The 22,291-nt window shown below is 36.3% G+C and overlaps 1 protein-coding gene across 1 annotated transcript in view; it reads right to left on the bottom strand.

Moving 5' to 3' along the window:
• Window positions 1-226: 226 nt before the first annotated feature.
• The window catches only part of PHKB (phosphorylase kinase regulatory subunit beta), a 195,251-nt gene continuing 173,186 nt past the window's right edge, over window positions 227-22,291 (bottom strand). Inside the window, exons 26-30 of the mRNA XM_068993014.1 lie at window positions 14,046-14,180; window positions 8,349-8,478; window positions 3,708-3,815; window positions 1,624-1,764; window positions 227-995 (exon numbers count right to left, since the gene is read on the bottom strand). Of these exons, the coding sequence (XP_068849115.1) occupies window positions 858-995; window positions 1,624-1,764; window positions 3,708-3,815; window positions 8,349-8,478; window positions 14,046-14,180 (652 nt within the window). The 3' untranslated portion in view covers window positions 227-857. The remainder of the gene's footprint in view (window positions 996-1,623; window positions 1,765-3,707; window positions 3,816-8,348; window positions 8,479-14,045; window positions 14,181-22,291) is intronic.

Raw genomic sequence — 22,291 nt, 5'->3', positions numbered from 1 at the left:
AAAATATGTGTAATGGTAGGTACCATAGATTCTCTTTGATGAAAGATCAATTAAATGAAAATATTCAGGAGTAATAAATTCAATATTGAGAAGAATGAGAACAAAGAATGTATTCAGATATATTCATTAATTCAGAAATAAAATTTAATGATTTTTAATTTTGTTTTTATGAGTACAAACTAGGTTAACAGTTCATACTTATTTTTACTAAGGGTGCAAAGAAAATATTTGATAAAGTATAGATTTATTACTTTAGTCCAACCCCTACAGTTAGCACAAATACAAAACCGTAATAATGTTTACAAGGTAAAAATTGTACAATAGCTCTGTATTCTAAAATATTACCAATAATGCAGTTTGAGAATAAAAATACCAGCCTGTTGATTTTGCTTTTATGATGCATATTAATATCTTGTTCTAGAAGCATGTTACTTAACAAGAATTCACCATTTTTTCAATACACTTTCTTTCCCGGTATGCATTATTAGTTGGAAAATTCATTTAATTGACAGTAAGGTGGGAATTCAACCCAAAATGAGCAAAGGCTCAATTTGAAGAGTTATGTAATCAGAAAACATGCAGTGGTAAACTTTCAATTGATAAACTATTACTACTGCTCAGTAAAGATTATTACTGTAGTTGGCATAATCATGAGAACTTATTTTCAATTGATTACAAGCATTTCTTACCATTAGATTGGTTATGGCATGCAAGAAGTCCAATAATTCCACCAAGAGTGTGGCGACCACTTCACCAGCATGGTCAGCCCACACATTAATGGCTGCCTTGCTTAAGCTTCAACACAAACACCACACTGCTGGAAAACCTGTCTTAGCAAGTCTCTACCACTTTCCTCACTAGCTAACCAGACACGGGTCATCATTGCTTGGCTTGACTTCTCCTTCCAGCAGCAGATTCATCACGACCTTTGTCAAATAGCTGCATGTTCCTCTTTTTCCCAGAGGGGGAGTGTTGTAAAAGGAAGTCATGTCATCCTACAAAGGAAAATAGTAAGTGAGTCATCTGAGTTTTTGTTTGTAAAGAGTTGACAGGTAAAATCAGTGTCAGCCAAGAGGGAAAAATAAATTCACAGGAAGATTTCCTTGTGGAAAATATGAGCTTCTTGAGTTTTTCTTTTATTTTCCTGAGGCAACTTCTCAGCATATAAAACAAAGACAGTATTTTCAGTATTCTCCTTTTTGCTGATAATTTTTATTTATTTAGGGAAACTTTTTATGGATGAGAATAAAATATTAAACAGACAGCCTGGAAGGAGCTATATTAGGTAGTACACAGCACCAGTGTGGCCTGTTACTCATTCCCATCCTCCCGGAATTTAATTTTATAGCCTTCTGGAATCCATGGCTTCTTTCTGGTAAAACACATTTTAACTGCTAACTACAAATGGAAATTTATCTCTTCTTAGATATCTTTCTAGTCAGAACTTTTTAGCTGAATTGACTACTAATTGATTAAAAAGTAACATTAATTCCTCAAATAAATCAGACTTCCTCCTGTTTTGTACTCTGTATATCTGTTTTGTAAGTTAAATGATAAGGGATTTAGGGATACTTTGAAGAATTGAGAAAAAAAATACAACAAAAAGCTATTTTCTCTACTTACTTGTTTTTCAACTTCCTTTAGTCGACTCTCATCTTTCTGAAATTCATGAAATGCTTCTTTCACCAGTTTGTCAAGATCTACTTTGTCTTGAAATTCTAGCTCAGGGTTTCTTTCCAGTACAATGGATACGACCATTAGTAACTAGAAGAGACAAACATCAAAAGCCAATTATATGAACCATAAAAGCAACATAGTCTGCGTATGTTTTCATTCTTTGCTCAGACTGATGGATGGTCCTTGTATTCCACAGCCTGTTCTGTACAATGATAGGTGTTAGGATCATCTGTGGATGGAATCTGCCTAACTATACAAATTAATAACATGAGTTCTGTTTGGAAATCTCACTTTTTTTTTTTCATTGTCTGTATCCCTGTAGCTATATGGAAATGTTTTTCAGTCACTTAAATAAAATCAATAACTTAGAAAAATGACTTTTCTAATCCTGTCACAGTACATAGTACCCTATAGTATCCAAAGTGTCTGAACTCTCTCTAGTCTTTAGACCTTCATGCTTGGTGGCAAGCAAGCCACTCTTTGGTGGACCAAAACAGGGTCCAGTGGTGCCGAGGCTGCCTCAGAAAGCAAGGCAGATGAGTACAGTGGAGATTTTGGATCTACGCTTAAGATCAAATGACTTGAAGTCTAGCACGCCAAAATGAGTATAATTCTCTGACATCACAGTATTTCTCAGGGGACAGTTCTGTTTTAAACAATATACTTAACTGTGATTCTTTATGACATGAGCACTATTTGGTTTGTATAAGCTATCTTAGTTTAAGGCATCATCCTATTGTTTGGCTACCATGTACATTTATCCTAAGTAGTAATGTTCATTTTATATGACAAACTGTAATATGCAAAATTGTATCTGAGTATACAATGCTTGGTAAAGACTTTCTGATGATGATTATGGTTCCTGGTTTGTACATGAAACAGGATAAAGACATAATTTCCAACTTGGGAATCTTTCTGATATACTTTATTGAAATGTTTCCCAATTAGCACCTGAAAGAACCAAAGGAAACACTAAGAAAAAATCCAGGCGTCACAATGTGGGAGACCTTGGGGCAGAGCTATAGCCGAAAGAATTTGAAGTTTTGCCCAAGTTCTAAAGGTAAATTTCTTCTGCAAAGAGAATGATCACATTTTAGGGGCATCTATAGGCATGAGATAACAAAAGGTTAACTGTACAAAGAAGGCAATCACCCCCAGTCTCTCTCTGTCTCACTCCCACAAGCGATGAAACTGATTGGCTGATACTCATACCCAAATTCTGGCCTATCATAGATGAGGCTGAATCTTGCTCAGCTGACTGTAGCTCCAGACATGCTGGATTTTAGGAGGCGCCACATCCAGTTCAGCACTCACTGAGAGCTTCTGTATCAACAGGACATATTACCCACCTTCAAGAGAGACAGAGTCTGATGGAGACATTCCCAGAGAGACAAAGTGAGGATGAGCTATACATTATATCCATTCAAGGGAGTCTCTATGTATTTGATATAATACTTTAAAATGGCAAAAAAGTATGTGTATGTGTGCATGCACAGGTGTGTGTATTTTAGCATTTAACTTTATATGCAGCGATGATGATATACAAAATTACACGCTTTCTCTGTTCACAGAGATGTCTGGAAAGGTGTCCCTCAAAATAATAGTGACGATCTATTGCTAGTGGATATGGAGATATATTTTGGTTTTCTTTTCTATAATTTTTTCAACTATTGAACTTTTCTACAATAGTCATGAGTTATTTCTGTAAACAGGAAAAAATGAAAATAAGACAAACAGAAAAAGGTCACCTCCTCTCTTTTATGGTACCGCTGATGCACTTACTGTGGGGATGAGTGTGTAGCTGGGAAAGCTGGCCAGTCAGTCTTTCTACCCTGATGGATTTCAGATGTTTGAATTGTTTGTGTGCCTCGACTCAAGGGTCAAGGATGGCCATCTCCTCCAGGACTCAACTGGAGATCTGGGTTAGGTGAGGAGTGAATTCCTGGCCTCGTAAGCAGTTTCCTTTACACTGATTTTCAGGGAGCAGATAGAAAGCACTTCTTCAGCAATCTACATTTTTAAATACAAACCTCCACGACAATCTGTCTGTATTTTGGCTGGTCAATATTTCCCAACATGTCTTCAACAAGGAGAGAGAAATTCATCTCATACATGGTCATATCTGACAGGGTTGGTTGCTGAAAAAAATAACTCAGCATTAAAATGCTGCATTGTTACACTCTGGTTCCTGCTTAACAGGAAAATTTCATTCGCTAGTATCTTTTTCAGCTTCTACAAAACCTTAGAGAGCATTTTCAGCTATATGACTGGATTTTATATATGTCAAACTACTTAAGCTAACCAGCTGACTCTTGTGATAAATTAAACCTCCTGTTTTTAGTAGTTATCTTTCCTATATTAATGTATTTAGGGAAAAGAGGACTGCATTAGAAAACTACTTCAATACACAAAAGGAATGGCCAAAAATTGAACAACACATAAGAATACATATTGCTTTCAAAATTAACACAACAAGTTATGCTTGCCATCAGACTTCAGCCTCTAAGTCACTTGCTATTGAATTAACATCATTTCTGTGGCAGGTTCTTCTGAGCTGGCAGCATAAAAATGCACACAAATAAGTGAAACAATATCATGTACAGAAATGGTAAGCAAACACAGAAAAAAGCAAAACAAAAAAATTTTTCTCTAATCTCCTCTTTATATTTCATTTAAAACAAGAGTATTGTAAAAATCTTCCATATACTTTCCACAAACCAAATGAAAGCAGAAAATAAACAAAGAAAAAATCTTGGCATGCATCTTCAAAAGATGGAAGGAAAGGCTCTAAATGTTAGGCTTGAATGACGGAAAGCAGATGGAGTCACCAGAATTATTACCAGAGATGAAGAGATGATGAGTCATACTTATTTGCCTTTACCTCAGAGCATGATCTACAGTGAATTTACTCATACAACTAGAACATGTGTATCTACTTACTATTCAAAATGGGATTAAGCCCATTGTCTCCTTTCAATTAAATGACAGCAATATTATTTTGCTTGGTGTAATAATGCTTCAGTCCTATATTCAATATGGTCCATCTATTGTATTTTGTATTCAATACAATCCAACATATTGTCAATGATTATAGGTAGTACCTAATTCAGGGAAAAATGCAGCTGGTGCAGGCATACCTTGTTTTATTGTGCTTCACTTTACTGCACTTTGCAGATTTTTGTTCTTGTTGTTCACTTTACAAATTGAGAGTTTCTGGCAGCCCTGTATTTTTAGATGATAGTTACCAATTTTTAGCAAATAAGTACTTTTAAATTAAGGTATGTGTATTGCCTTCTTAGATATAATGCCTAGCATGCCTAGCAGACTACAGTATAATGTATACATAACTTTAATATGCACTGAATAACCAGAAAAAACTATGTAATTTGCTTTACTGTGATCATCTGGAACCAAACTTACACTATTTGAGATATGCCTGCAATTATAACTGTTTAGATGTCTAGCAATGAGATTAATGGGGTTACGGAAGGAAAGGAAGATCTTTTCATGGGTTCACATCAATGTCCTTTTAATAGATCTCATTTGAAAAGTCAGCATAGCTAGTATGCAATATGATAATTAAATCTAGAGAAGAGCTATCAGGCTACCTTATTTTCCAGTCTCTGAAACAAGTGGAAAGTGTAGCAAAGGAGTTAAGAGAAAAGACTCAGAAGCCAAACTGCTGGGAAGCAGGTCACACTAGGTCAGGTGCTTCCTAGATGTACGACTTTGGGAAAACCACTGAGCTGTGTTGCAGTCTCCTCATCTGTCAAACAGTAGTAATACAGTTCAATTCAGTTCAGTCGCTCAGTTGTGTCCAACTCTCTGCGACCCCATGAATCGCAGCAAGCCAGGCCTCCTTGTCCATCACCAACTCCCGGAGTTCACTCAGTTCATCATCGTCCATCGAGTCGATGATGCTATTCAGCCATCTCATCCTCAGTAGTCCCCTTCTCCTCCTGCCCCCAATCCCTCCCAGCATCACAGTCTTTTCCAATGAGTCAACTCTTCGCATGAGGTGGCCAAAGTACTGGAGTTTCAGCTTTAGCATCATTCCTTCCAAAGAAATCCCAGGGTTGATCTCCTTCAGAATGGACTGGTTGGATCTCCTTGCAGTCCAAGGGACTCTCAAGAGTCTTCTCCAACACCACAGTTCAAAAGCATCAGTTCTTCGGTGCTCAGCCTTCTTCACAGTCCAACTCTCACATCCATACATGACCACCGGAAAAACCATAGCCTTGACTAGACGGACCTTTGTTGGCAAAGTAATGTCTCTGCTTTTGAATATGCTGTCTAGGTTGGTCATAACTTTTCTTCCAAGGAGTAAGCGTCTTTTAATTTCATGGCTGCAGTCACCATCTGCAGTGATTCTGGAGCCCCCCAAAATAAAGTCTGACACTGTTTCCACTGTTTCCCCAACTATTTGCCATGAAGTGATGGGACTGGATGCCATGATCTTCGTTTTCTGAATGTTGAGCTTTAAGCTACTTTTTCGCTCTCCTCTTTCACTTTCATCAAGAGGCTTTTGAGTTCCTCTTCACTTTCTGCCATAAGGGTGGTGTCATCTGCATATCTGAGGTGATTGATATTTCTCCTGGCAATCTTGATTCCAGCTTGTGTTTCTTCCAGTCCAGCGTTTCTCATGATATACTCTGCATATAAGTTAAATAAGCAGGGTGACAATATACAGCCTTGACGTACTCCTTTTCCTGTTTGGAACCAGTCTGTTGTTCCATGTCCACTTCTAACTATTGCTTCCTGACCTGCATACAGATTTCTCAAGAGGCAGGTCAGGTGGTCTGGTATTCCCATCTCTTTCAGAATTTTCCACAGTTGATTGTGATCCACACAGTCAAAGGCTTTGGCATAGTCAATAAAGCAGAAATAGATGTTTTTCTGGAACTCTCTTGCTTTTTCCATGATCCAGCGGATGTTGGCAATTTGATCTCTGGTTCCTCTGCCTTTTCTAAAACCAGCTTGAACATCAGGGAGTTCACGGTTCACGTATTGCTTAAGTCTGGCTTGGAGAATTTTGAGCATTACTTTACTAGCATGTGTACCTACCACAAAAGACAGTTGTAAGGATTAAAGGAGCACTTAGAAAAGTGCCTGGCACTTAAAAATACTTAACACATTGTCAGCAAGGAGAGAATATGCCCAGGCGATCAGATAATTAAAAGAAAGTCTGGTAGGTATTAGAGGAGGCTGGGAAAGAAGCAACAGAAGGCTGCAACAGTCCACTGTGCCCAGACAAAGGCCCAGTAGAAGCAGCAGGACACGAGCAGTTGAAGTGGGTCCCTGCCCACAGGAGACAGAGGCACTCCATACAATGGTCACAGAGAGCACCTTGGGAAGGACTGGAGCACTTATACTGACAACCAACAAAAACCAATCAACAGTCTGTGAACAGCATAAAAAATACTTTTAAAAAGTTCTTATTCATTTTTAGAAAAAAATAATAGATTCACAAAGTTCAAAAATCTGAAAGGTTAAAAAGGAAGCCCAAGCTGTACCATAGACCACAGTCCCTTTCCCCAAAGGCAAAGAAAAGAATTCTATCGATTTCTTGTGGGTTCTTTCATAAATACCCTATGTACATATAAACAAAATGAGTATAGGTGTGTGTTTTAAGAATATTTTATTTTCACAGATATAGAGATCAAACTAGTAGTTACCAGTGGGGTGAGGGAAGAGTAGAGGGGCAAGGTAGGTGTGGGAGACTAAGAGGCACAAACTATGTATAAAATAAATAAATACGCTACAGCACAGGGAATATAGCTGATATTTTATAATAACTTTAAATGGAATATAATCTATAGAAATATTAAATCACTATGTTGTATACCTGAAACTCACATTGTATATCAACTATACTTCAATAAAAAAGGGATACTTTGATAAAGACCTTTATCACAAAGAATTTGGCTGATGTTTCAACACTATAAACAAATATAGTACTCCATTTCTAGAAGGCCTAATTATTCACGTTTGTGCATAAGCAGAATGATTTAGGTGTCAGAATTAAATTAAAGAATTAAAGAGGCTGGCTAGTTGCTATAACCTGGAAAACCATTTGAAGAAGGGAATACTAATTCATTCAGATCAAACGTCAGTTACCTCTCAGTTAAATAAGTGATTGTCTAATGACCTAAAAGTTACTGTACTTTTCACGTTCAATTCAATTTTTAATTAGTAATTTCTAGCCACAGCATTACTAAACCACTTTGTTTCTTAAGACTGATTTGGTTTTTGAACGTATGTTTTCCTGTTTGAGAGGTTCCCTGCCACTGGCCTATTGCACTTGGTGGTATTTCTACCATCATTGCTATTATTTCTAATCCACCTGATCAGGCTTCTTAATTTTCTCCTTTCAAGTATCTAAATATTCTTAGAAAATGAAATAAGTAGGAAGGTCATTTGCAAAGCAGAGAAGGGAAGAACTCTCTGCTCCTTTGTAGCTGCTCAGTCACTAAGTCCTGTTCGATTCTTTGCGACCCCATGGAGAGTAGCACACCAGGCTTCCCTGTCCTTCACCATCTCCTGGAGCTTGCTCAGATTCATGTCCATTAAGTCTGTGATGCTATCTAACCATCTCATCCTCTGCTATCTTCTTTTCTCTTTAGGTCTCTTTAGAAGGCCCTCTTACTGACACAAACACAGTGGGGCTGTACCTGGGGCAAATGCCTCCCGGCTACAATGATTCCATTGGGTGTGCGTTCCAGGATCTGCCATACTCTGTCATAGAACCCAGGGGGGGTTCTATTCAAAGAGCCATCGATTTGCCGCCTGTTCAGCCAACATCTGTGGACCAAAGGAAAATGCCTCGGTGTTGAAAAACAAGCTTGTTCTGGCAAAAAGCAGTGCTTTTAAATGGATAAATTGTTCCAACAGAGTGAGCAATAAAAGCCAAAATCCATCAATGATACATATCTACCATGTGTTATAGAGGTTATTAAATATTTCACAGTGAAAACAGAACTTACAGGAAAGGAGAAAATCCCTAAGATTTTAAAAAATTTAACAGGCAAAATGTTATTCTCTAGTAAGTTTCTTACAACTCATTATGTGATCAAATGAGTTTCTAACATGCAACACAGTTCAGTTTAAAAACACACAGTCAATTTCAAAATAAGTTCACCTGGTCCTCACGTGCAATAAAATGTAAGTTCCATGAAGACATGGGCATTGTATATATAGTTTGATGACTCCTATATACCTCTCCAAGAAAGGTGCTTAATAACCACCTGATAAGTGGGTGAGTGCTCAAAAAAGCATAATGTATCTAATAAAACTGTTGTTGTTTAGTCACAAAGTTATGTCTGACTCTTTTGGGACCCCAGGGACTCTAGCCTGTCAGGCTCCTCTGTCCATGGGATTTCTCAGGTAAGAATACTGGAGTGGGTTGCTATTTCCTTCTCCAGGGGATCTTTATGACCCAGGGATCAAACCCAAATCTGCATTGGCAAGTTGATTCTTTTTTTTTTTTTCTTTAAATATATTTATTTATTTATTAATTTTTCTTTTTTCCTTTTTATTTATGGGGCAAGTTGATTCTTTACCACTGAGCCACCAGGGAAGCCCATCTAATGAAATTACCTTATTTTAAACCTTGTATGTTAATTTTAACCTTATATTTAGTTTTCTACTTAAATTCAACCAAAGTACCAGTGCTAAAAAATCAGCTACCAAATCTTTCACATCATAATAATTAATGAAGAGTCAAAATTCTAGATCTATTATTTTAATGAATTTAAGTTTTAAATCTTAAAAATATAATAGTTACTTCAATCACAAACTGCTAAAGATACAGAATTTGCACAATCTGAAAAGAATAAACAAATGACATAGTAGTATATTATTACAAAAGCTGAAGATAGGAACACATTAATTTTTATACTTGATATTAAAACAGGCAGCAGAGTAAAATGTGTCATCAACCACAAGTAACAATCAACAATATTTCTAGGTGTGAAACTCGTTATGCAGGATACAGTGATCAGAAAAAGACATTTTTTGTTCTGGTGAAAGAGGACCGAGAAGTTACATCACTACACAAGTGAGGAGGCATCTCCTTCGGATTTATAGCTTCTTTTGGTAGGCCCAGATTTGTGTGGCTGGGTTCAGTGCTATGCTAAAGAAAAAGCCAAAAAGGTTCCTTTGTGATGTTTTATTTTGGATAATGGGTATGCAAACTGAATATTTTGCATGTGATTCTTCCCCTTACTTTGTTTGGCAACAACAACAAAAAATGTTTTCAGAGTTCTGTGAAGTCATAGTTAAGACTATAAAAGGAAGATGTTTGCTTAGAACAACATAAAAGGTAGAAATGTGTGAATATTCACAGAGCAGGAATTATTTTAGAAGAATTCTGTTATTTTTATCTTTTGACTTTTTACTTAGGAAAAAAAGGTTTACAGAAAAGCAAAAAAAAAAAAGTTCCCCTACTCAGCCTCCTCTACTTTCTGTCATCTTACATAATCAATAGTACAACTGTCAAAACCAGGAAATAAACATTGGTAGAATACTACTAATCTTATGGACCGTACTCAAATTTTGCCAATTTCACTGCAAATTTCCTTGTTTTGGTCCTCTGTCCCATCCAGGACACCACACTGCATTTAGTGTTCAGGTCTCCTTAGGCTCTTCTAATCTGTGACAGTTCCTCAAACTTTATCTTTCACAACTTTGACATTTTAGAAAAGTCAGTTATTTTGCAGAATGTACCTCAATTCAGGATTGTCAGATGTTTTCTCATGATTAAACTCAGGTTATGCAGTTTTGCAATAGCCAGAAATGGCTGTACCCTTCTCAGCACATCGTATCAGGGGGTATGGAATGGTGATGCATCTTACTACTGATGATGTTAACCTTGATCATTTAGTTAAGGTGGAGTCTGCTCGGTTTCTTCACTGTAAAGTTACAATTTTTCCTTTTACAATTAAAAAGTATCTTGAGTGGAAATACTCTGAAATTATAGAAATTCCCATTTCTCATCATACTTCCACCCACTAAATTCAGGGGTTCTTGCCTGCAATGGTTATTGTTGTACTTGCCTAATGGTGATCATTATTCCACCTACATTATCATCATTTCACCTATACTTATTAATTGGAATTCTACTGTAAAAAGAGTCCCTTCTCTCCCATTTATCTATTTATATCAGCATGGGCTTATGGATCTTTATTCTACTGGATGTAATCCAATAGTATCATTATTTATTTTGTTGCTCAAATTGTCCCAGCTTTGGTCATTGAGCCTCCTTCACATTGTCTCTGGCATCCACCTAAAACACCTCTATAGTTTTTGGAGCATTTTCTTACTTTCTGGCACCACATGATGCTTCAGGTTTATCTTGTGTTTTTTTCTGCCCCAGCCCTGGAATCAACTACTTCTCCAAGGAATCCTGGTTCTTTCCATTAGAAAGTGTTATTTGGAAATCAGTATCTGGGTACCAGGTTTGCTCACTGCTATTGGGGTTTCATTGCTTCTAGGTTCTCTTAGTGGACAGTTAGGGATTCTCCAGGCAAGAACACTGGAGTGGGTTGCCATTTCCTTCTCCAATGCATGAAAGTGAAAAGTGAAAGTGAAGCCGCTCAGTTGTGTCCGACCCTCAGCAACCCCATGGACTGCAGCCTACCAGGCTCCTCTGTCCATGGGATTTTCCAGGCAAGAGTACTGGAGTGGGGTGCCATTGCCTTCTCCGGTGTGTATGTATATGTACCATATATTGGGTTGACCAAAAAGTTCGTATGGGTTTCTCTATAAGATGTCATGGAAAAACTCAAACGAACTTTTCAGCCAACCCAATATATAACACTATGCATGTGTGTATAAATATCAGAACTAATTCCTACCTCTGTGAGAAAAAATAATTAGTCCAGGATTTGTGTGCAGTTCTTTTTTTGTTTAGCTTCACAGTGTTTAGTCAATGTTTTCCAAAGGTTCTTTGGTTAATTCTTGTCACTGGAGTTGGAGAGTCAGAGCTATTCAAATGGTCTGAATTTGAAGTATTGCTCTCCCCTCAACCCTACTGCTCTGGATCTATTTTTTTCATTCTTTCCACCCTGTTCCCACCTACTCTCTGAAGGTAACCAATTTCACTAGTTTCTGATTTAGCCTTCCTGTATTTCTTCTGCAAAAGTGAGCAGATATCCTCTTCTTTCTTACATGAAGAGTACATGAAGAGTAGACTACTATATTCTTTAGTACTTTGCTATTCTCAAGTAACAATACAGCCTAGAGATTATTCCCTATCAGTTCATAGAGACCACACTTGTTCTTTTTCACAACTTCATAATACTCCATTATGTGGACATTTACCACAGTTTATTCAAATAATTCCCCATGTATGAGGACTTAGGTCATGGGCATTCCAAAATTTGCAACTATAGATGATGATGCACTGAATAACCTTGTGCATATATACTCCAGAGTGGGTCCTTAAAAATAAGATGAAGACTGCTGGGTTAAAGGGTAAGTGCTCATCTAGGCTTTTTTTAAGATATTATCAAATTCTCATATAGAAGGGTTATACTCATCAGCTGTATATGGGAGTATCTGTTTTCTCCACAGCCTCAGCAAATGTTCCCCATACTCTTTAACTCTGCCAGTCTGATAGATGAGAAATGGTATCTCAATGCGTTTTAATTTACATTTCTCTAATTATGAGTTAGTTTGAACATCTCTCCAAATATTTAAGGTCCATTTTAAATATTTTAAATGAATTGATCAATCATATCTTCCCCCATTTTTCTCTTAGGTATTTTTGTGCTTTATCCCTCAATTTTTAAGAGTTAGTATTAACTCTCTGTAACAAATGTTTTGCTCCAGCTTCTTAAGTTGTCTTTTGGCATTGCCTATTTTTTTCTATGAAAAATGCTGTTTTTAATTTTTATATAGTTTTATTAATCTTTTATTGCCCCTAGGTTTGAGTCATAGTTAGAAAGTCTTTCTCACACCAAGGTTACAAAGGAATTTACCCATATTTTCTTCCAGCTAAGTCATGTCCAATTTTTTGTGATCCCATGGACTATAGCCCACCAGGCTCCTTTGTCTGTGGGATTTCCCAGGCAAGAATACTGGAGTGGGTTACCATTTTCTCCTCCAGGGGGTCTTCCCGACCCAGGAATTGAACCCACGTCTCCTGCCTGCACCTCCACAGGCAGGTGGATTAGCACTGGCACTGGCACAGGCATTGGCAGGTGGATTCTTTACCACTTGAGCCACCTGGAAAGCCTTTAGCACTAGCACAGTTTCATTTTTTTAAATGTTTAGATCACTAATCTGTTTGGAGTTTACTCTTAAATACAGTATAAAGTATGGATTTTATTTTATCTTTTCCAAGTGGTTATCCAGTTGTTACATCACAAGTTATTGAAAAAGTCCATCCTTGACCTAATGATTTGAGATGTCACCTCTATCACACACAAAATTTCCAGATGTGACAGGGGGTCTATTTCTGGACTTTCTATTCTGTTCAAAAGTTCTATTTTTCTCTTCATGTACTAGCATCACATTATTTTAATTATAAAGGCTGTTAAATATTTTAACTGTCTCTCTTAGGGCAAGTCTTTATGTTTTCCTGGTTATTCTTGCATGTTTATTTTTCCATATGAATTTTAGTATTTACTGGTCTAACTCCATAAAACAGCTTGTTGGAATTTTGTTGGAATTGTTAGACATCTTTAAAGTCTTCCTGTTTAAGAAAAAGGATGCTTTTCTGTTTGTTCACATCTACCTTTGCAGAAGACATCTTTCCTAGGTATTTCTAGGCATATAACTATATCATTTTAGAAAGTACCAGTCACACAAATAGTGCTCAATAACTGTTTGCCTAAGTAATTATATTAATACTGTTTTTGTAATAAAAATAACTCTTCAATTCAAAGAAATCCAAAGTATTTTCTTTACTTATATTCTAAGATTGGTACAAGTTACGTTTAAGACAGTTTACTCTGAAGATTATAGTCTACTTAAAGAGACAGAGTTACAAGCAAGAATTTAACTAACATTATCAAACCCAAACTTGTGTGCCAAAATGTTGGGAGGAGATGGTGAGTGCTACCAAAGATCAGAAAAGGAATTGACCAAAGTAGAATGAAGTACTACATTCTACACAGAATAATAAAAATTATTACAAACTATACCTAGAAAAAGTATAAAATTCAAATCAATATAAAATTACAACCAAAGACAGACATTTTAATTAGTATCTCTATGTATGCTGCCCTTCTAGTATTGACACTTTGCTACATTTTATTTCTTATTAACATCTTACTAATTTCATACCCACACACACACATACACGTACGTATAAAATGTTATTGTAAATCCAGAGTGTCCTGTAGGTAACAAAGGACCGTCATTACCTTCCATTCTGTTGAGGCTGGAGAATATCCAATAGAAGCTGTTTTACTTCACTAGGTGACAGTTGATATAAGTCTCTGGCTGGCTTGTTTCCACCACGGATTTGTAGTTCATACTCCATAGCATGGATGATCCACCTGAAACAAAACAAGGGAAGCACGAATCAGTAACTCTTAAAATAAAATCACCTTGTGCTTCTCATTGCAATGCCCTTAACAGCACTGACCCATCCAAAGAAGAATGAAAAAGGCCATTTAAATTTCCTAAACTTCTGATAGAATTACTTCAATCAAGATTGTGTGACATGATTAGACTGTTAAAAATGACGCCTGCTCTTGAATATGTGGTAAGGTAGTAAAACATGAAAATAAACTTAGGTTACTACCAAATGAGATTGATGAGCAGTAGCTGTCACATTACTATTTTCTTAATAATAGATACATGGAAAAAATAAATAGGATAAAAACTCATTCTAAGAAATGAGCTGTGATATACTATTATATAAATGCTCCTTTCCCAGGAAGGACAAGTATTTCTTACCTACTACATTTATTTTGTAGTCATTCTCATGTAATTAGAAGGGACAGAGAAGTACCTTTTAAATACAGAGACACAGTTAGTTATAACTTAATTATACTAGTATATTAGAGAACACACTTTATTCAACAGATTTCAGAAGAATCTACTCTTTAATAGATATTTAAATGCTATTCATAAAATATGTTTTTATTACAGAGACAGCTTTATTATGATTATTTAGGAAAGTATTTATTGAGCACTGTTTGTGTGCCTGGTAGTTATATGCCTGGAAATGCCCAAAATATTTCATCATTTTATGTGTAAATAATTTTACTCTTTAATTTGAGAAGCTTTTAGTATTTTTATAGTGTCATCTCATTTCATTTCTGTTATTCTGAGGAAAGAACTCCGATAAACCAGTTATGCAAATTGAAGAAAACTCTGGAAATAACACTGTGCCTTAGGGAATCAGAACTCTACACACCATTAGGAAAAGCCAGGGAATTAGTTTTACACAGCAGAATCCTATACTTTATCCTTAAATCCTTTGTTGAAAACTGAATAACAGACAGGGACTGGAAAGCATCTGGAAAGAATGTGTCTCTGTTTACTCAGGTTTTGTCTCAAAAGAGGGGCTGTACAGCCAGTGCACAGGCAGAAACATATAATAGTTACAGCAATGAAGATTTAAAGTAGGGAAGCTACTGCACCCAAATATTTCAGCATCTTTCTCTTGATGCACTCCTTTGAAAAGACTGCCTACAAGGGTTATCACAGGTATAGAGATGAAAGAGTTAGACGGAAATAACCAAAAATTAAAGTCTTTCTTTCTGCCAAGGCTGGTTTGCAAAACAATACTGATGCATCCTGATGGACTGACTTTAATGTCTCTCAGTGGAAAAAAACGGTAGGAAAAATGGTAACAGTTTCCGGTTGAACAGTAAGTAACATCAACCAAGCATATTGCCCTGCCCACTTAGCCAGGCCACAGAACACAAAGCAGCTCTGTGACTGCTCCAATCCTGATAAGGCAACTCTCACCTCTTTTCCCTATCCTGTTCACTATTCTTCGTTGTTGCCATTTCTGGAAGTTAGGCATTTAACTAGCCTGCCAGTTGGATACTGAGATAGATTATACTCAATTATAGAGTATCTACTCAATTATAGAGTATCTCAATTATAGAGTATCTACTCAAGATAGATTATACTTGAAGAAATACTCAAGAATAGGACATAATAATGTAAAAAACATACTATTACCACTGATAGTACATAATAAATATTTAATACTTGCTCTTTGGTAAGAACAGTAAAGATGACAAGGTGTTTACAAACAACAAAAAACATGTTTGTGAGTTTTCTGATATGTGCAACAGAACTTGTGGCAGAGTTAAGATGTACAATTTGCACTTCTCTAATCAGCTGAAAAGAAAAATTGGACTAAACTTATATTACTGCCAAACACTAGAATTTATTAGGACTTCCTCATATCTCAGTTGGTAGAGAATCTGCCTGTGATGCAGGAGACTGGGGTTCGATCCCTGGGTTGGGAAAATCCTCTGGAGAAGGAAATGGCAACCCACTACAGTATTCTCACCTGGAGAATCCCAAGGACAGAGGAGCTTGGTGGGCTACAGTTCATGGGATTGCAAGAGTTGGACACGAATGAGTGACTTCACTTCACTTAGTGACTAAAACACCAAACCACCCGAATTTATTTACTTGTTCATCTTCACTATTATGAACTACACTTAGTCAAAATGCTAATACAGACATAAACGTCACAAGGATACAGTTACTACTTTGGATTTTATTTTGATTTTAAAGTTGCTTATGAAATAAATTCTTACAACATTTCACTTACTGTAAACTGTTCTGTGAACTCTTTAAAATAAAAAAATTCTACTTGTAAGGTCAGACAGAGTTGTTTTCTATTTATTATTGTATTTCTTTATTTAACATTTAAAATTTACATTTGAGGCAGCTTAGTATAATAGAAGCAACATGAAATTTAAAATTTAAAGACCAGCCTTTTAGTCTCCCCAAGCAAGTTAACATCATGAAAAGAAAAATGGGGTGAGGGGTATTATTTTAGATTAACCGTGACTTAAGCAATGTAACAACTAGTGCCTTGTGGGGACCTTCTTTGAGATCCTGATTATTTTTAAAACAAAGTCATTTTGGGAACAACCAGAAAAACATGAATAAAAATACTGTAATATTACAGAATCACTGCTAATTTTGTTGGGTGTGATAATGGTATTGTAGTTATTAAGAAAATTTCCTTTTCCTTACTTTTGTTGTTGTTTAGTTGCTAAGTTGCATCTGACTCTTCTGTGACCTCATGGACTGTAGCCTGCCAGGCTTCTCTGTCCAGGGAAATTCTCCAGGCAAGAATACTGGAGTGGGAGAAACCATTTCCTTCTCTAGGGGATCTTCCTGATCCAGGGATCAAATCCACATCTCTTGCACTGGCAGGCAGATTCTTTACCACTGAGCCACCAGGCAAGCCCCTTCCTTACTTTAGATATATACTTACTAAAATTATGAGGGGTGAAAGTCAAAATGTCTTGGATTTGCTTTATAATCTACAGCAAAAAAAGAAGCAAATAAAGTAAATGCAAATTACTAACAATTGCTTTTACTCATTTACATAATGAGTATAAAAGAATTTACCAAATTGTTCTACTATTACACATTGTTAAATTTTGTCAGGATGAAAAGCAAAAACAATAAAGACAGACCTGAATACCAATTCTGTCACTAACCAACTGAGCTCCATTTGCAAGTTATTTTTCAAATGGTAATACTACATTACTATTACTTGTTTAGCTCATTTTATAAAAGCATTTTGAAGAAAAAATAAGAATGTTATGTTAAAAATTGTTAAAAGGCTTTTGAAATTATGGAGGTCAATTTTTATGTTCAGATGTTATGTTCAGATTATGTTAGCAAACTCCTTTTACTTGACTCTCAGACTCAGGCTGGAAGAAGTGCCACATCAATTTAAATTTAGGAGGTATCTATCCTCTATTAAAATAAGTAATTAAAAAATTTTTAAAACACTTTTTAAGGTCTTCCCAAAACTTGAGTTATTAAAACTAAACAATATCTATCACATTTACCTTTTAAAATCTTCAATGCCATAAATAAAGATAGTTGGAGATCTAAACATTTTCCCAAGACTTCTATTTACAAAGTCCCAGCAGTTCTGTGAGCAAAATACAGAAAACATAGTACTCAGCAGCCACCAAAGAAAGGTGACTGTTTTTCATTCATTTGAGCACAAATTAATCTTATTTGTCACGCTGTTAAAAAAAAATACATTATTCACTAAAAAATATTGGTCAAATTAATCTGTTTAGCTTGGAATTGTTCAAAAGACTAAAACAGAGTTCATATCAAAACAGCTTTAGATATGAACCATCAGAGATTTTGAGAAAGTAAAAAACCAAGAGAGTAAAATCAAAGACATTTTAATCCATTTTTAGAATTACTAATACAAAAGGGAATTAACTCCTTTGCATGGGAAATCTGGTTTCTTACCCACATTGCTGCTGACAAAGTCACCAAACCTGATTTGACAATTCCAGTGTAAAAGCAGTTAATGCAAAATGGGGAAAGCAAGCAAGCAAGCAACTGTGAAAGGTCAAAAGAATGAAGGTTATCCTTGGACAAGATCCTTATAAATTCAGTCTGTCTAAAGAACCAGGGACACGCTCTACTTGCCAATAAGCAAATGAGAAAGAGGCAGATACACATGACTGACCAGATCAACCTTCAAATGTATCATGGTCTGACTTGACGATAAATTCCTCCACACTACTAGAAAAATGTGAAGAGGCAGACTAGCATTCCTATATAGTCCTGGGAATTAGCTTGTCCTTCTAAAAACTCTGTGGGATGTGAGGTTGGTTTGCATATGGTGTATGTACTGGCATTTTTCTTTCCAACCTGCCCCAATTAAGGAGTGAAACAGAAAATAAAATTCATGGAAATCTGACATCATTGGCTGACATTTTCTGGAAAAAAAAAAAAAAGCAATAAACAATAGCACTGATCCATAGCAAGAAACAACACTTAAAGTAATTATTTTGAGTTTATTTCAAGATACTGAGAAGTATTTTCCAAGTTTACTGCTAAACAAGTGAATGAATAACTGTGCAAGCATTTTACTAAGCTATATGATAGGAAACGAGAAAGTTGCAAGAAGGCATATTTTGTTTGATTCCTATTAATACAGAGAGGGTGATAATTTGATGAGGCAAAATGAGCTTCCTGTCTGGTAACTGGAGAACAGTCACTCACCCACCCTACCTGTGATCTAATCACAACAAAACAGAGGTAGAACTCGATCATTTCACTTTCTTACCGCGTATCAAAGTCAAAAGCAAAGTCCTGTGAATGAGTATCAAACTATGCTAATGAACTCAGAGCTGCATCTATCTCCTTTTCCCTATCTCCATAGGCCTGGTACCTATGACACCAATGGACTTCTCTAAGCATTGGATGGGTGAGCCACAGATGCACCTGTGGGCAATAGAAGACATGCAATGATCATAGTTGCTTACAGAGGATGATCTGGCAGTATGAAAAGCAGTGATGAAAAAGATTTGATAACATATATCCTCAGGAGTTATCTCCTGAATGACAGACCTAGAGCAGAAAACAGTTGATTGGAGGTCTTTATGCTAATGGGCCTGTCAGGAACTCGATCTATTTCAACCCAAAAGCTGGAGCGCAAGTCAATAACAAGACAGCAAATCAAATCATTATCAGACTAGAATACCAATCCTGTGAGCAGGTTAATTTTGTTCACTGGAGTGCCTGATAACAGTAATGTCAAAGAAATTACACTGGCAGGATTAACCTTGGGAAAAAGAGAAAAAAACCATGGTGGTATTGGTTTAAAGCAATTGAAGCAGTAGGTGATGTAAATAAATAAAATTTAAAAACCGAAAAACCTGAGAGAGGGAGAGGGGTTAAAACAGAGATATAAGCATACATAGTGCAGGAGAATTATGGGTAACATGTACCACGACCAAGACAAATATTCTTTTTTTTAAAAAAAATATTTTAATTGGAAGCTAATTGCTTTACAATATAGCGGTGGTTTTTGCCATACATTCACATTAATCAGCTATGGGTGTACAAGTGTTCCCCCTCCTGATCCTTCCTATCACCTCCCTCCCCATCCCATCCCTCAGGGTCATCCCAGTGTACCAGCCCTGAGCACCCTGTCTCATGCATCGAACCTGGACTGGCAATCTATTTCACATATGATAATATACATGTTTCAATGCTATTCTCTCAAATCATCCCACCCTCACCTTCTCCCCAGAGTCCAAAAGTCTGTTCTTTACATCTGTGTCTCTGTTGCTGTCTCACATATAGGGTCATCATTACCATTCTTTCTAAATTCCATAAATATGCATTAATATACTGTATTGGTGTTTTTCTTTTTGACTTACTTTGCTCTGTATAATAGGCTTCAGTTTCATCCACCTCATTAGAACTGATTCAAATGTATTCTTTTTAACAGCTGAGTAATATTCCATTGTGTACATGTACCACAGCTTTCTTATCCATTCATCTGCAGATGGACATCTAGGTTGCTTCCATGTCCTGGCTATTGTAAACAGTGTTGCAATGAACATTGGGGTACATGTGTCTCTTTCAATTCTGGTTTCCTTGGTGTGTATGGCCAGCAGTGGGATTGCTGGGACATATGGCAATTCTATTTCCAGTTTTTTAAGGAATTGCCACACAGTTCTCCATAGTAGCTGTACTAGTTTGCATGCCCACAACAGTGTAAGAGGGTTCCTTTTTCTCTGCACCCTCTCCAGCATTGTTTGTAGACTTTTTGATAGCAGCCATTCTGACTGGCATGAGATGGTACCTCATTGTGGTTTTGATTTGCATTTCTCTGATAATGAGTGATGTTGAGCATCTTTTCATGTGTTTGTTAGCCATCTGTATGTCTTCTTGGAGAAATGTCTGTTTCGTTCTTTGGCCCATTTTTTGATCGGGTCATTTATTTTTCTGGAATTGAGCTGCAGGAGTTGCTTGTATATTTTTGAGATTAATTCTTTGTCAGTTGCTTCATTTGCTATTATTTTCTCCTATTCTGAAGGCTGTCTTTTCACCTTGCTTATAGTTTCCTTTGTTGTGCAAAAGTTTTTAAGTTTAATTAGGCCCCATTTGTTTATTTTCGCTTTTATTTCCATTACTCTGGGAGGTGAGTCATAGAGGATCCTGCTATGATTTACGTCAGAGAATGTTGTGCCTATGTTTTCTTCTAGGAGTTTTAAAGTTTCTGGTCTTACATTTAGATCTTTAACCAATTTTGGGTTTATTTTTGTGTATGGTGTTAGAAACTATTCTAGTTTCATTCTTTTACAAGTGGTTGACCAGTTTTCCCAGCACCACTTGTTAAATAGATTATCTTTTCTCCATTGTATGTTCTTGTCTCCTTTGTCAAAGATAAGGTGTTCATAGGTGCATGGATTTATCTCTGGGCTTTCTGTTTTGTTCCATTGATCTATGTTTCTGTCTTTGTGCCAGTACCATACTGTCTTGATGACTGTTGCTTTGTAGTATAGCCTGAAGTCAGGCAGGTTGATTCCTCCAGTCCCATTCTTCTCTCTCAAGATTGCTTTTGCTATTCGAGGGTTTTTGTATTTCCATACAAATTGTGAAATTATTTGTTCTAGTTCTCTGAAAAATACTGTTGGTAGTTTGATAGGAATTGCATTGAATCTATAGATTGCTTTGGGTAGTACACTCATTTTCACTATATTGATTCTTCCAATCCACGAACATGGTATATTTCTCCATCTATTTGTGTCATATTTGATTTCTTTCATCAGTGTTTTATAGTTTTCTATATATAGGTCCTTTGTTTCTTTAGGTAGATTTATTTCTAAGCATTTTATTCTTTTCGTTGCAATGGTGAATGGAATTGTTTTCTTAATTTGTTTTCTCATTGTTAGTGTATAGGAATGCAAGGGATTTCTGTGTGTTAATTTTATATCCTGCGACTTTACTATATTCATTGACTGGCTCTAGTAATTTTCTGGTGGAGTCTTTAGGGTTTTCTATGTAGAGGATCATGTCATCTTCAAACAGTGAGAGTTTCTTTTCCAATCTGGATTCCTTTTCTTTCTTTTTCTGCTCTGATTGCTGTGGCTAAAACTTCCAAAACTATGTTGAATAGTAGTGGTGAGAGTGGGTATCCTTGTCTTGTTCCTGACTTTAGGGGAGATGCTTTCAATTTTTCACCATTGAGGATAATGTTTTCTGTGGGTTTATCATATATGGCTTTTATTACGTTGAGGTATGTTCCTTCTATTCCTGCTTTCTGGAGGGTTTTTATCATAAATGGATGTTGAATTTTGTCACAGGCTTTCTCTGCATCTATTGAGATAATCATATGGTTTTTATTTTTCAATTTGTTAATGTGGTGTATCACATTGATTGATTTGCGAATACTGAAGAATCCTTGCATCCCTGGGATAAAGCCCACTTGGTTATGATGTAAGATCTTTTTAATATGTTGTTGGATTCTGTTTGCTAGAATTTTGTTAAGGATTTTTGCATCTATGTTCATCAGTGACACTGGCCTGTAGTTTTCTTTTTTTGTGGCATCTTTGTCAGGTTTTGGTATTAGGGTGATGGTGGCCTCACAGAATGAGCTTGGAAGTTTACCTTCCTCTGGAATTTTCTGGAA

Source organism: Capricornis sumatraensis, chromosome 20, assembly GCF_032405125.1.
Source record: "Capricornis sumatraensis isolate serow.1 chromosome 20, serow.2, whole genome shotgun sequence".
NCBI classification, from domain to species: Eukaryota; Metazoa; Chordata; class Mammalia; order Artiodactyla; family Bovidae; genus Capricornis; species Capricornis sumatraensis.
Note: the sequence above shows the minus strand (reverse complement) of the source record. Positions and strands in the feature narration are given on the sequence as shown.